Below are 16,092 nucleotides of genomic sequence, written 5' to 3'. Positions count from 1 at the left end.
ACAGTGCAACTGTAGAATCCTAGTGTAATAAATCATTAGTAGTTTAATCTTAGCTCTGTTTTTAAACCTTCTAAATTTTAATTTTGTCATTTTAAAAATAGATCCATATAGGGTAAACAGGACAATGAATAAAAAGAATATAGCATAGTTACTAGCAAGTAGTAGCCATTTATTAAATGCTGGTGAACATCATTGCACTTGTTTTCAATTTCAACTGAATTTTCATAAGGCGCTTTTTTTTTTCTTTTTCTTTTTTTTTTTTTTGAGACGGAGTCTAGCTCTGTCGCCCAGGCTGGAGTGCAGTGGCGCGATCTCAGCTCACTGCAAGCTCAGCCTCCCGGGTTTACGCCATTCTCCTGCCTCAGCCTCCCGAGTAGCTGGGACTACAGGCGCCCGCCATCTCGCCCGGCTAGTTTTTTGTATTTTTTTTTTAGTAGAGACGGGGTTTCACCGTGTAGACCAGGATGGTCTCGATCTCCTGACCTCGTGATCCACCCGTCTCGGCCTCCCAAAGTGCTGGGATTACAGGCTTGAGCCACCGCGCCCGGCCCATAAGGCTCTTTAGTGATTTGTAGAGCTCATCAGATCACCTTCAACAAAGAAACAACCACACCTATATGCAATGTGATTTAGTATCTAGATTTCTTCTGTATTTCAGTCTTTCCAAAAAGTAGCAATGACTACAGTAGTACCTATAATTGTTTTGTTTACTAACTCCCTTCTCTGCTGCTACCAGAGATTACTAGCAATTTACCATTATTATGTGGCAAATGAACTTTGCAAACTGTATTTTAGAGACTCTCTAAACACATTTTGAAAATGTCAAAAGGCAATCTTATAACAGATATATAAAACAATAATGTTAATATCATCATATAATATTTTCTAATCTTGAAAGAAAGTAAAAGATTCTAGGAGGTATTTATTCCACTACTAACTAGGTGATAAGCCACATTTGGAAGGATAGAAAGTAAAAATAAGAAAACGAAAGTGAGAACAAGAAAGGCAACACCTAAAAAGGCCTCCCCTTTTTACTCATCAAAGCCTGTGCAGGGGTCATGAAGTCCACATTTTGTGACAGGTTGTCATGACAAATAATGAGTAGATCTCTCTTTACAAATTTTTAACAACAGATTTATTAGAACATGGAAAGTCAGATTTAGAAGAATTGGGACCAAAGCCTGTTTAATTTATTTAGTTTGGTGGTTAATAAAATAGTTTTTCCACAGATGCAATTTTCTCAGTAATCCACATATTTGTCTGTTCTTTCTATAATGAAAGGTCAGCATCACCATATAAGGGGCAAGTGGGAAAGGAAAGCTCTCAAATGTTTCTATTCGTTGCTAACTTATCCCAGGGTCTTCCTGAAGAAGATACTAATTAAGGTAAAATAAAAATTTTGGTGTATCACCTTAGACTACTTAAAAACAAATGCCACATATTTTTTATACCATTATAGCAGCAGTTCAATGTCTTCGTTATTATCCTGAAGTAATGTTTTAAATTTTGTATGACTCATTTAACACGTGCCTTTTGAAAAATAATCTCAATTGTCTTATTTGACTTATGGTAACAACACAAGATTCTTACGTTGGTTGCTCTCCGTATCTATACTCCTGCATGCCTTTTCCCCCACCGTTTAAGGGTCATACAATAGGTTAGAGATTCAAACTAAACACAGACTACACTTCTTTGGCATCCCAAACAATGTAATAATACCATTTCTTACTTCAGGTGTGAGACATAAGTAAACATTTATGGTATATTATGTTTTATGGTCCAGGCTTCCTCATCTCCACTGGCCAGTTTTGTTAGGGAAGGAGAACTGGGAGAATTGAATGGGAAGGGTAACTCCTTTAGTTAAAACATCTACATTGAAAACACATGTGGTAATATGTATCTATCATTCTTCTAACTCTGAACGTATTACTGTTAAATAAATGTCACATTTAAATTTTATTTATTCTTTGGGTTGGCAGATTCTTTCCCCATATGTTTTTTTTTTTTAATTTATTTTTCACTATTGCATTAGGAGGAGATACTCTAAATATTCAAAACTGACATATTCTCCTTTGTGTATTCAAAAATAAAAATCACATTTTTAATGTGAGAAGAATTAAAGATTTAACAAAGTGTTAACTTGTCATCCATTTAATTTCTCTCCGAATCTCCTGGTTAAATTTATTCCTAAAATATTAAGCAATCCTCCAAAGCATGTAAGTAGATATCTGCTCTTATCAGGTTATTTAGGGAAGTGGTGTGGATGGGGTGGGTCTGATTTTATGTTTGTTTAAATAGATTTTTAAATTAAAGATGTGAGCTTGGATAAATCTAAGAATTGATATAAGATTAATAATCTCCTTTGACAAGTTCCAAATATCTTTCAATTTCATTAGTATTACACACACACACATACTACACACTATATATACACACACATATATATCTTTTGAGTTTTTATTTTAAAAAATTATATATGAAAATTTTCAAGCATATATAAAAGTAGAGGATATAGTATAATTGCTTTATATATTTCATACCAAACCAAAGTCTTTTTATTTCTGTATTCCATTTCCTTTTAGTAAAATGCAATCCAATTTTATTAAAGGGAGCTGAGTTTTGAAACAAAGACTTTCGGAAAGCAGATAATTATATTAAAGAATTTCATTTGGCTGGGTGTAGTCGCTCACACCTGTAATTCCAGCATTTTGGGAGGCTGAGGTGGGCGGATCATCTGAGGTCAGGCGTTTGAGATCAGCCTGGCCAACATGGTGAAACCCCATCTCTACTAAAAATACAAAAATTAGCAGGACTTGAACGTGTGTGCCTGTAATCCCAGCTTCTAGGGAGGCTGAGGCAGTTTTAATTCTTATTACAGGAGCAGGCAAAATTAGGAAATATGCTTTGAGACTAACATGCCAATGTTCTTTTCCCCTAAGCTTTCTGTCCTCTGTTTCATTAGCGAGATCTGAGAATGCCTGCTTCTGCATGAAGAAGAGCAATCCTATGTATCTGGGCTGTAATGCTGAAGAGGGTCAAGTGGCTCCCTGTCAGTCCGGATAAAGGATATATTATTAAAGAGAAAAACTTGTAACTGCTCTAAACTTAAGACAGATTTATTCAGTCAGCTGGGAATTCCAGAGACTCAAGCAGATACCTAAGAGCATGTTTAATTGCTCTAAGTCCCTGATTCCTGATTTCCTAATTTTATATGTATATAATGGTTATCAGTTTTGTTGAACAGTTTTGTGGTAACTGACATTCTTTGTTAAGGCTTACTTTCTTACTTCTTTTCTTTTTTGGTGTGATTAGTTAGAAAATGATCTCAATACATAGTCCTATATACATATGGATGTTTAGGCAAAAATAAAATTGGATTCTGTGTTCTGGAGGTTATCAAAAAATCTACTATACTCTGGGCAGTTAAGTCGACTGTAAACATCAGGTTATTAATATTTTATCATATTAAAACACTAAAATTATCATTGCTTTATATGTTTCTTGAGCATCAGCATTTATATACAAATACATATTTTTATTTCTATTTTTGTCTTAGTTATTACGTTTCTCCTCTCTTTCAGATTATGCTTAGAGGATTCTGCAGCAATTCTTGATATTGGACATATTCAAAATCTCCTCAACTTATGTCCTCCCCGTCTATTGCCTTCCAGCTTTAACTCAGTTGTGCTCCCTTCAAACATTTTACATGATTTGCAATGGTTACATGAACTCTGGGGAAGTCATATTTGCAGCATCTCATACTTTATTCACTATGGCACTTTAGGAAAAGAAATTGGGGAAAAGCTTCCAAAACATTATCTTAAAAAATGAATCTTGTTGTGAAACTTCGGAGAAGTTTTCGAACATTGATTGTTCTCTTAGCTACCTTTTGCTTGGTGAGCATTGTCATTTCTGCCTATTTTCTCTACTCTGGCTACAAACAGGAAATGACAGTTATTGAAACCACTGCAGAAGCAGAATGCGCTGACATCAAAATTCTACCATATCGGTCAATGGAGCTGAAAACAGTTAAACCTATTGATACATCCAGAACTGACCCTACTGTCCTTCTCTTTGTGGAGAGCCAATACTCTCAACTCGGTCAAGATATCATAGCTATTTTGGAGTCCAGCCGATTTCAGTACCACATGGTCATTGCCCCTGGAAAGGGAGATATACCTCCTCTTACAGATAATGGCAAAGGGAAATATACTTTAGTTATTTATGAAAATATTCTGAAGTATGTCAGCATGGACTCATGGAATCGAGAGCTTTTAGAAAAATACTGTGTGGAATACAGTGTTAGTATAATCGGTTTTCATAAAGCCAATGAAAACAGCTTACCAAGTACACAATTAAAAGGCTTTCCGTTAAACCTTTTCAATAATCTAGCTCTAAAGGACTGTTTTGTTAACCCTCAATCTCCTTTGCTGCATATTACCAAAGCCCCCAAGGTTGAGAAAGGCCCTCTTCCTGGGGAAGACTGGACTATTTTCCAATATAATCATTCAACCTATCAGCCTGTACTTTTAACTGAATTACAGACAGAAAAATCCCTTTCATCCTTGTCTAGCAAAAAACTCTTTGCAACGGTGATTCAGGATCTGGGGCTTCATGATGGAATTCAGCGAGTACTTTTTGGCAACAACTTGAACTTTTGGCTGCACAAGCTCATCTTCATAGATGCCATCTCCTTCTTGTCAGGGAAGAGGCTGACATTGTCCTTGGACAGGTACATCCTTGTGGACATTGATGATATATTTGTTGGGAAAGAGGGAACAAGGATGAATGTCAAAGATGTGAAGGTAAGCATATGTATAAATAACATCAAAATTTGCATTTCACAATGTGGTACTGGTAAAATATTCCAAATATGATAGATTACTGATCACTAAAGTTTTAAGATGCAGTAGAGTTGAAATAAAATAGCCATTTAGAAAAATCTTGAACCAAGACTTAACCATTCTTTACACACACATACAACACACACCAGAAGCTTCAGAATGAGATAGAGCTAAAATACCCCAAAGAGTTAGTGAAATTAATCTCCTTGTCTCGTTTTTCTTTCTTTCTTCTTTTCTTTTTCTTTCTTTCTCTCTTTCTCTCTTTCTTTCTTTCTTTCTTTCTTTCTTTCTTTCTTTCTTTCTTTCTTTCTTTCTTTCTTTCTTTCTTTCTTTCTTTCTTTCTTTCTTTTTTTGTTTTGTTTTTTTTTGTTTGTTTTTTTAGAACAGAGTCTTGCTCTGTCATCTAGGCTGGAGTACAGTGGTGTGATCTTGGCTCGCTGCAACCTCCGCCTCCTGGGTTCTAGCAATTCTCTGCCTCAGCCTCCTGAGTAGCTGGGATTACAGGTGCCTGCCACAGGTCTGGCTAATTTTTGCATTTTAAGTAGAGATGGGGTTTCACCACTTTGGCCAGGCTAGTCTTAAACTCCTGACCTCGTGATCCACCTGCCTCAACCTCCCAAAGTGCTGTAATTACAGGCATGAGCCACTGTGCCTGGCCTCCTTGCCTCTTCTTAAGTCTTTCCCATCCCACTTAGAACCACTTATAACAGCCTCCCTTATTGTAGCGCATGCTGCAGTTTGTAACAGTGAGACTAAGATAGCCATGTAACTCTATTTCTGGATTATTTACCCTGCCAAATCCTGCCAAACTTGGGTTTGAAAATTGTGGTGTAAATAGAATAATGGAGAAACAGCACAAGACCTTTCTACAATCTCAACCAAGCATAGTATTTGCTCATATGAAATGTTCAGATATCTGAAAATACAGATATTAGCAAAAACAAATCATTTTACAGGGAATGTGGCATTGGGTTGGCCTCAGGTAGTTTTCATTATTATACCTATATTATTTATTTATTGCATTATTTGGGAAAACACAGCAATGTTACTGATAGCACTTCTAGGTTTTGATCAATTGAGACTGAATAACAGATTCAGCCTGGGTTTGCTTCTAAATAAAAATAAATCCACTATGCTACACAAGATTAAGTGCACAATTCTGAAGATAATCATCTTTTAAACAATCTTGATGCAGTACTCTCACCTGATCTTTTACTTGTGACTATCTCATCCTACGTATAGCTAAATTTATTTTGTGTGTAAATAATTTTAGCAAAACACATAAACAAAAATTAAGGTGTTATTGACTTTTTTGGATCTTCTGTTAAAGTGTTTATCTTTCAAAGATAAAATTTGGATACTTCTTCAAAATAACAGGGCATTTTTTTCATCATAAGACCTGATGGCCACTGTAAAGCAAAATGATTGAAAGCAGTAGAATAAGTTAACTTTTTTAAAACCTTCAAAGTTTATGTGAACCAATGAACTCTGTTTTTCATAAGTTCCTATGAAGCGCTGCTTGACTGTGACCCAAATATTTTATTTCGAGACTGTTAAGAAAAGATAAAGTGACGACAATTGAGTTCCATCCAGATTTTTCTCATTTTTTCTTTTACATTTTTAGTATGTGTTATTCTCTTTAATTAGTATAAATGATAGTTTTCTTTTAATTTTGAAATCATAGGCTTAACAAGAGGCCAGTTACTTCAAAAGGTTCTCTGAATGGTTGGTTCCTTTCTTCACACCCTAAAAATATAGCATTTCCAAGTTTCAGGCTAAAGAACAATATGAATTAAAAAGTTCTTTGTAAGTCTAAATGAATTTAACTAGCTCAAATTCAACTATTTCACTTTTTTCTCAAATAGAAAAACAAATTGTTACTCACTGCTGCTCAAAATAATATTCAGAAGTTGCTGATGGCTATCTCAACTGACATAACCCCAAACAGAATAAAATAATATTGAAATTTAACAAAGGCTTGAGCAGTGTCACATATGGAGAGAGAATCAGAAAGGCTATGTGTGTGTGTATATATTTATTAGTGTGTGTTCCTATGGATAGAATTATATCCTATATATGAAGTAATGTATAATATTTATTGATGTACACATATTAACTGAACTGTGTTTTTGAAGAAAATACTCTTTACTGCCTCTTTTGTTGTTATTTCTGGTTCTCCCTCAGAATTATTTTTATTTTTACTTTTTTATTGGCAAAAACAATATATATTTTTCATGTACAACATGATGTTTTGAAATATGTGTAAATCATGAAATGTTTAGATACAGCAAAATGACATAGGAATTAATTATCCCAGATACTTATCATTTTTTGGTGAAAACACTTAAAATCTACTCTTTTAGTAATTTTCAAGAATATGATACATTGTTACTACTGGAATCTACTATAGGTTTCTTCAACTTATTCTTCCAATCAACATGAAATTTTGTGTATTTTAACCAAAATCTCTCCAACCTCCTCACTCTCAACCTCTGGGAACTACCATTTTACTCTCTGCTTCTTTGAGTTTAATTTTTTTAGACTCCACAAAAAGGTGAGATTATGTATTTATTTTGCTTGGCCTTGCTTATTTCAATTAACATAATGTCCTCTAGGTCATCCATGTTGTCACAAATTACAGGATTTTCTTCTTTTTAAAGTCTGATAATATTTCATTGTGTATATGTATCCCATTTTCTTTACTCATGTATCCACTGATAGACACGCAGGCTGATTCTATATCTTAAATATTGTAAATAATGCTTAAATGGGCAAGGAAGTACAGATATCTCCTTGATAAGTTGAATTCATTTCCTTTGGATATATACTCAGTAGTAGAATTGCTAGATCATATGGTAGTTCCATTTTTAATTTTTTGAAGAATCTGCATGTTGTTTTCCATAGTGGCTATACTAATTATATTTCCACCTGTGTATATGAGGGTTCCCCCTTCTCCACATCCCTGCCAACACTTGTTACTATTTGTCCTTTTCATAACAGCCATTCCAACAGGTATGACGTGATATCTCATTATGGTTTTGACATGCATTTCCCTGATGATTAGCGATGTTGAGTATTTTTATAAGCCTATTGGTCATTTATGTTTTCTTTTGATAAACGTTTATTCAGGCCTTTTGCTCATTTTTTAGGTGAGTTATTTGTTTTCTTACTATTGAGTTACTTGAATTTGATATGTTCTTTAGCTATTACCTCTTATCAGATGTATAGTTTGCAATTTTTTCTCCCATTTCCTATGTTGTCTCTTCACTCTGTTGCTTCCATTGCTGTATAGAAGCTTTTTTGTTTGATGTAATTCCATTTCTTTATTTTTACTTTTGTTGCTTGTGCTTTTGGGGTCATATCTAAAAAAATCTTGCCCAGACCAATGTCATAGAGGTTTCCTCTATGGTTTCTTTTAGTCATTTTATGGGTTTAGGTCCTACAATTAAGTCTTTCATCTATTTTAAGTTGATTTTTGAATATAGTGTGAGATGAAGCTCTAATTTCATTCTTCTGTATATAGATATCCGGTTTTCTTAACACTATTTATTGAAGAGACTGCCCTTTCCCTATTATCTGTTCTTAGAAACTTTGCTGAAAATCTATTGACTGTAAATGCAAGAATTTATTTCTGTGCTCACCATTTTATTCCATTGGACTGTGTGTCTGTTTTTATGCTAGTATCATGCTGTTGTGATTACTATAGCTTTGTAGTATATTTTGAAGTATATTTGTTTTCCTCAAGATTGCTTTGGTTATTCAGATCTTTTGTAGTTTCATATACATTTTAATATCTTTTAAATTTTTTTTCTATTTTTGTGAAAAATGTCCTTGGAATTTTGATAGGAATTGTTTTGAATCTGTAGATCATTTTGGATATCATAGACATTCAACAATAATAATTTTTCTACCTCACCAGTGGGGATAAGCTTTCCATTTATTCGTGCCTTCTTCAAGTCCTTTAAGCATATTTTGTATGCTTTTCTCTTGCTGCTTTCAAGATCCTTTGTCTTTGATTGTTGACTGTTTGACTATAACATGTCTTGGTGTAGCCTTGTTTGGCCTTCCTCTGCCTGAATATTTGTATTTCTCCTTAGGTTTGAGCAGTTTTCTTCTATCATTTTATTAAATAAGCTTTCTGGATTTTTATCTGTGTTTTTCTTAAACTTCTATAATTTGAACATTTCCCTCAGACCTATTAGTGAATAAATATGAGAAATTTGATTGGAATTGAGAATTGAAAACTCTTTACATACTAGGTTACTTATATGTCCAAAGAAAAAATGTTCTAGTCACAGTTTTTGCTTTTTGACTTTATTTTTTGGATAAATACAATTTTGTGGGAAATAATTTCAATTTTGTGTCAAAAAGTTTTGATAGTCTCATATTCTTCATTCTCATGGCTTTTTCTTTTTTCTTTTTCTGTTAGTACAACAGTAATACACTAGTGCACAAAGAGAATTTCATTCTCCTTGCAACTCTACCCCAATTCTAGAACAATGGTGTTGCATAGTTACTGACAATTTTCCATATTACTCCAAAATAGTATAAAAGAGGTATTCAATTGGTATTTTAATAGGTATTTCATACATATTTCAATCTGTATGAAATACCTATTTGAATTTGAAATTCAAATGTCATCCCTATTTCAAGGTATGAAAGAAGCATTCTGTTCCTCAATAAAACAAATTAAGGAAAGCAGAAGTGTTATGGAAAAAAAATCTTGGTTAATTGGACTCTTCTTTAGCCACTCCCACAATTAGACTGGAATAGCAAGAGCATTAACAACAAATTCAGACATAGCCTTATCTTCAGCACCACCTCACTCTATCAATGTGTGTGTGTGTGTGCGAGTGTGTGTCTGTGTGAGTGTGTGTGTTTGTGAAGGCATATTTTCATCTGAGCCCAATTTTCTCTTTTGAGATAGAGATTCTGAATCATACTGTTAAAGAGTAAGTACTTTTAAGGCAAAGAATTTTAATACATTGAAAATAATACTAGTTTTTATTTTATTTTTATTATTATTCATTTTGAAACGGAGTCTCACTCTATTTATTGCCCAGGCTAGAATGTAGTGGCACAATCTCAGCTCAATGCAACCTCCACCTCCTGGGTTCAAGTGATTCTCCTGCCTCAGCCTCCCAAGTAGCTGGGACTACAGATGCACACCACCACACCTGGTTAATTTTTGTATTTTTAGTAGAGACGAGGTTTCACCATGTTGGCCAGGCTGGTCTTAAACTTCTGACCTCAAGTGATTCACCCATCTCAGTCTCCCAAAGTGCTGGGATTACAGGCATGAGCCACTGTGCCCGGCCAGAATATGAGTTTTTTGACTGAAGTTAAGTGCTCATTATTTCTAACACTTAGTTATAATTGGCCTAAGCTATCTTCTGTATATCTTTTTTTTTTTGTAGAATTATTCATGCCTTATTTCATTTGATCATTCTCTTCTCCAACTAATGCTATTGAGATAAAAATCAATGTCCTTTTATAAGGCAATCAAAATTAAATTCAGTTTCAGTAGCTATCATTTGTTTATTAATAAAATTTCATTGTATACCTAAAAATTCAAGATATATGAGAAAGATTACTCAAGTATATAAGTTCCTAGAAACTAATTATATTTTTAAAGATGGTGAAATATTATCTATCAATTAAGTCAGATATATGGTCATGTTTTGATCTGTTAATATAACTGTTAATATAACTGTGGCCCTTAAAGCCATCACCCTCTTCCCACTCTCCACCCTCCAGTAGGCCCCTCTATGGGGAATCACATGTGTTCTCATCTTTTAGCTCCCACTTATAAGTAAGAATATGTGTTTTTTGGTTTTCTGTTTCCATATTAGTTTCCATATCTGTTTCCAGCTACATCCATATTCCTGCAAAGGATATGATCTCATTCTTGTTTATGGCTGCATAGTATTCCAAGGTGTATATGTACTATATTTTCTATATCCAGTCTACCATTAATAGACATTTAGGACAATTCCATATCTTTGCTATTTTGAAGAGTGCTGCAATGATTGTATTCATGTATGTGTCTTCGTAATAAAATGATGTACATTCCTTTGGCTGTATGTGTGTATATATATATATAGTAATAAGATTTCTGGGTCGAATGGCAGTTCTGTTTTTAGGTCCTCGAGGAATTGCCACACTGTCTTCCCCAGTGGTTGAACTAATTTACATTCCAACCAATAGTATATAAGCATTCCTTTTTCTCCACAACCTCTCCTGCATCTGTTATTTTTTGACTTTTATTTTAATTTATTTGTTTATTTAGAGATAGAGTCTCATTCTGTCACCCAGGCTGGAGTGTAGTGGCAAGATCTCGACTCACTGCAATCTCCACCTCCGGGGTTCAAACAATTCTCTTGCCACAGTTTCCTGAGTAGCTGGTAATACAGACATGTGCCACCATACTCAGCTTTAGTAGAGATGGGGTTTCACCATATTGGCTGGGCTGGTCTTGAACTCCTGACTTCAAGTGATCTGCCCTCCTCAGCCTCCCAAAGTACCGAGATTACAGGCATGGAGCCATCCTGACTGGTGTGAGATGGTATCTCATTGTGGTTTTGATTTGCATTTCTCTAATGATCAGTGATGTTGAGCTTTTTTTCATATGCTTATTGGCTGCATGTATGTGTACTTTTGAAAAGTGTCTGTTCATGTCTTCTGCCCATAATGGGTTGTTTGTTTTTTTCTTGTAAACTTGCTTAAGTTCCTTATAGATACTGGATATTAGACCTTTGCCAGATGCATAGTTTGCAAAAGTTTCTTCCCATTCTGTAGGTTGTCTGTTTATTCTAATAAAACCAAATTTCTTATTTCAATGTTCCTTGTGAGCCAGCTCAAATTTACATTTCAATATCTATCCTTCCCACTTCTCGATACACACTGTTTTTTGTTAGACTTGCCCACTATATAGTTTTCAATTATGACTATCTCATGTCTACCACGACCTATTTTTCTCAGTTTCTGTGCCTTTACTAAACTACTTTTCCTAAATCTACCCATATTTTAAGTTCTACTTTTTATAAGAATGTGACACATCCCCTAATGACTTCAGCAGCCGATTATTTCTTTTTAACTTGAGTCCCTGCATAATTATGACCTTAATTCTCACTTAGCATCTTTATGTATGTAAGTCAACTCCAAAATTAAGAGGTAACAGTTTTGCTCACACATCTAGTTATGCCCCAAAGAATGTAATAAGCAACCTTACAAATGATTAAAAAATATTTAATTGACAGTTATAATATTGTTTTTTAACTGTTTGGTGAGAGCAGAACCATTTAGTCACAGAACGGATTTACTTTTTTTTTTCTTCTTCTTTGTTTGGGTTGGAGCCTCGCTCTGATGCCCAGGCTGGAGTGCAGTGGCACAATCTCGGCTCACTGAAAGCTCCACCTCCGGGTTCACGTCATTCTCCTGCCTCAGCCTCCCGAGTAGCTGGGACTACAGACAACCACCACCACGCTCGGCTAATTTTTTTGTATTTTTAAATTTATTTTATTTATTTTATTTTTTATTTTTGGAGACGAGGTTTCACCATGTTAGCCAGGACGGTCTTGATCTCCTGATCTTGTAATCCATCCGCCTTGGCCTCCCAAAGTGCTGGGATTACAGGTGTGAGCCACAGTGCCCGGCCAGAACTGATTTACTTTCTAAAGAAAGAATAATTTGAGGATAGTTTTGAACTTTATCTTGAAGCAAGTGATTTTATATTTTGCATATACAACAAAAGTGGAAAACAAAATCTATATTATAAACTTGGAGTCCTAAATAAGTAGATAGCAGACTAATTGGTTTGATTTTCCTTCCTATGTAGTGTTTTCAATGGATCTGAACCTAGGCTGGTATTAAGGCTTGATCTAGATACAAGTAATTTATGATCTCTTAACAGGAATGTTTTCATGCCTTTATTTTACTATATATTTTATGAGTTGAAAACCATATGCTCAAAACTATAAAGCGAAAAAGTAATAAATTGTACAAATTTGATGATGAAAACAAAGATGATAAGTTAACAAATATAAAAAACAGTTAATAGAGGGTGTTGAAAATACAGAGAAATAAGTTTTAGTTTCAACAGCCATTTGAAATCTTCTCTTTTTTAAACAAGAAAATGATAAGGTTACTATATTTAAGAAGGACTCTTCTATTAGTAATGTAAATATCTGAAAAAACATTCCAGTCAAAATATGTTCAAGAATTATAATGTCATTAAACAGGACACAGGCTGCTATGAACAGCAAAGAAGAAACCTAGTATAAAACAAAATTTAAAAATTTGATTCCTAATTTGAATAAGGGTTGGATGAGAGAGAGAAAAAAAACCCTCAAGATTGCTAAGTTTGTGCCTTTAGAAAATAAGACATTGTTTATCCTATGAACATTAGCACAGAAGATGAGGGGCTACATTAGTAAATGAAAGCATTAGTTTTCTATATTTTATGATTATAAATAAGTTTTGCTGTATTTGGTAAACTAGTAAAAAATCTGTTTTTAGAATATTTCATACTTCAGACTCAATGAGGTTTGAATCATTTTCAGAGTTACAGATGAAAAACAAACTCTGGTTTGTCGTAGATGGAATCCAGATTTGATGCATATCAGCCAGTATAGATTTAGCAATGCAAAAGAGTCCAGGCAGCAAGAATTGGGTGGATGACCCAGCCAGGCAGTGAAGCAAGCAGTAATTGAAAGTTACTGGCAGTTTCTAGGTGGGTGACTCAGCATACAATCAGCAAGTGTAGCATAAGAGCTGGGCAGTGGTCTGGACTGGTGGGAATCAGCATTTATCAAAGATATTCGGTAGTGGACAGAAGGTACCAAATCTCTGAGTTCAGTTTTGTGGGCAGCAGTCATCTTGAGAAAAATGGCACAGACAGCAGTGGCTTACTCCTGGAGGAAATATGGGATTGGACAATTACATCACAATGTGGAGTTTGACATAGTGCCCATGACAGAGAATGTGGTAGTTAGGAGCTTGGTCACAGCAAGCCTGTGCAGGAGAGAGGAGCCATCAGCAATACTTCCCAGAAATGATGGTCTTGATATCCTGATACAGAACTCCCTAGGTCTCCCTTGTCAGGGAGGGATTACATTTGGAACAGCATGAAATCCTTAGGTGCCCAGCTGTGCGAATTAGATGTACTATTTGAAAGTCCTCAATTGATCAAGGAGAAAAGCAGGCAGTATCAAGGGCTTATAATAAGAATGGTTTATATTCCATGTAAACAAGGAGTATCACTGTGTCAATTAAATTGTTTTAGTAAGTAGAATTTGACTTGTTTGAAAAGAGAAGATCTATTATCATGTATTTTGGCAGTCAGTAGTGACCTCGGACAACCTCAAATTTACTTTCAAGAGGACAGTTACAGTACAGGATATATTTAATCATAATTTTTCTTCTTTTATTGAAAATCTCAGTGTGAGTAATCTAGGTTTTCCTTTCTTCTGAATTCTTTCAAGTAGCACCACACATTTCACTTTATCAATGGAAGGAAAAATCATCTGTTTTAAAAAGGTTCGTTTATGGAAGCAAATAGGGTTATTCTACACTTAAAAAATTGCCAAAATTGTATACAAATACATTTTAAAATAAGAATTAAAAAATTGAGAAAATGCTTACTAGCAAAATCTTTTCCTTTGTATATCAGTCTTTATTAGAGAGTTCACACAAATATGTATTCAGTTCCTGATTTCAGTAGTATAGACAGGACATATTCACAATTATCTGCATTACAAGGCAGAATGCAATATGCAATATATACCATGCCAACATTATTGCACACAATGGGGACAAAGACAGGTGACAGTAATTCTTCCTCTAGGAACTAGGAATATTTAATGGAGGATGTGGCATTTGAATCCTCTGTGATCACTGGACAGAATTGTAGCAACGATAGCTGGGCAGTGTATTCTAGGCCGGTGGATCAGCCTAAGCTCAGACTTGGCTGAAAATATCAGGACCTTTTTGAGAATAATAAGTTGCCTGTGTTAATTGAATTATAAGGTAAATGAGAAATAGTGAGACTAAATGTAGGTTCTGTTTGTGGCCAGAATATAAAGCCCCTATCCTGTCATACAACATTAGCCTTCATTCTGTTGAAAATAGGATACCACTGGAGTCACTCAGGATTTTTAAGCTAGAAAATAACATGATCAGAGTTGGAATTAAAGGAAAATATATTGTTTGAGCCAGGGAGAAGTTTTGAGGAGACCAATTAAAGAATCTATTACAATAATACAATCATACTAATGATTGTAACTTAAAATAAGGTATTTATTGAGTATATTAATATACGCTAAAAAGGTGCTAATCATTTACAAGCACACAACAATATTAAGAAGTAATGTTTTATACACTTTGAATGAATAAAATGAGGCTTAGCAATATTAAGATAGTTGTCTAATATATGGCTTAAGTGGCAGAACAAGGGACAAACCCAGAACTATCTGTCTTGAATGTTTAAACTCTCTTTTAAAAGACAATGGCTTGGCTTGGGTTTGAATCTTAACTTCCGCACCTGTTAGTTTACCTTAACCTAATATCGTCAACCCTCAAACCATATATCTGTAACACCAGTGCAAAGCAACCTAATTCAGAATATTTTGGTGAGCATTAAAGAGAGAATGAGCGTAAAGTAGCTAAGACAGAGTTCGGTCTGTAAGATAGACTCAGCTTATCTTGGTGGCAAACTGGATGGAAAGGGAAGATCAGGAAAGTGCATGCAGAAGTAGAATTGACAGAACTTGAATATGGACCCAATGGAGCAAAAAGAAAACTGGAAATGCAGTGTCATCACTGCTGTTTTTAGCCTGGATGTGTTCATCAAAATATATGGAATCAGACAGAGTTAAGGGTGCTGGAAGGATGAGGAGTTTGATTTATGGTCTCATAATTTTAATGGGCTAAGGTCTAATGATTGACCATGGGCATCCACATTTGACCTCTGAAACAATAAATGTAGATTTTCTGGCCCCGTCGGGTTGTCAGTGTACACTTAGAAATCGTCACACTTAAGTCTTGCAATTTTAATGGTAATCATTACATAGAAATAAATCAAAGAAGAAGAAAAACAGATTGAATAAAGTATTTGCAATATTCAGTGATAAACCAATGATAAGTTAGTTTCATATAGAGGAAAAATGCCTCATGCACTGAGATAGGAGGCTCTTGTATGCCTTTCATTAGTTATAAGGAAGAAAGCATGAATGCTCAGTAGGTACAAGAA

The 16,092-nt window shown here is 34.6% G+C and overlaps 1 protein-coding gene across 1 annotated transcript in view; it reads left to right on the top strand.

Moving 5' to 3' along the window:
• LOC104675970 (bifunctional heparan sulfate N-deacetylase/N-sulfotransferase 4) overlaps window positions 1-16,092 on the top strand; it is a 315,780-nt gene that overhangs the window by 44,460 nt on the left and 255,228 nt on the right. Inside the window, exon 3 of the mRNA XM_030918169.1 lies at window positions 3,582-4,805. Coding sequence (XP_030774029.1) covers window positions 3,828-4,805 — 978 coding nt within the window. The 5' untranslated portion in view covers window positions 3,582-3,827. The remainder of the gene's footprint in view (window positions 1-3,581; window positions 4,806-16,092) is intronic.

Source organism: Rhinopithecus roxellana, chromosome 2, assembly GCF_007565055.1.
Source record: "Rhinopithecus roxellana isolate Shanxi Qingling chromosome 2, ASM756505v1, whole genome shotgun sequence".
Classification (NCBI taxonomy): domain Eukaryota; kingdom Metazoa; phylum Chordata; class Mammalia; order Primates; family Cercopithecidae; genus Rhinopithecus; species Rhinopithecus roxellana.
This window is presented reverse-complemented; position numbering and strand designations above follow the sequence as displayed.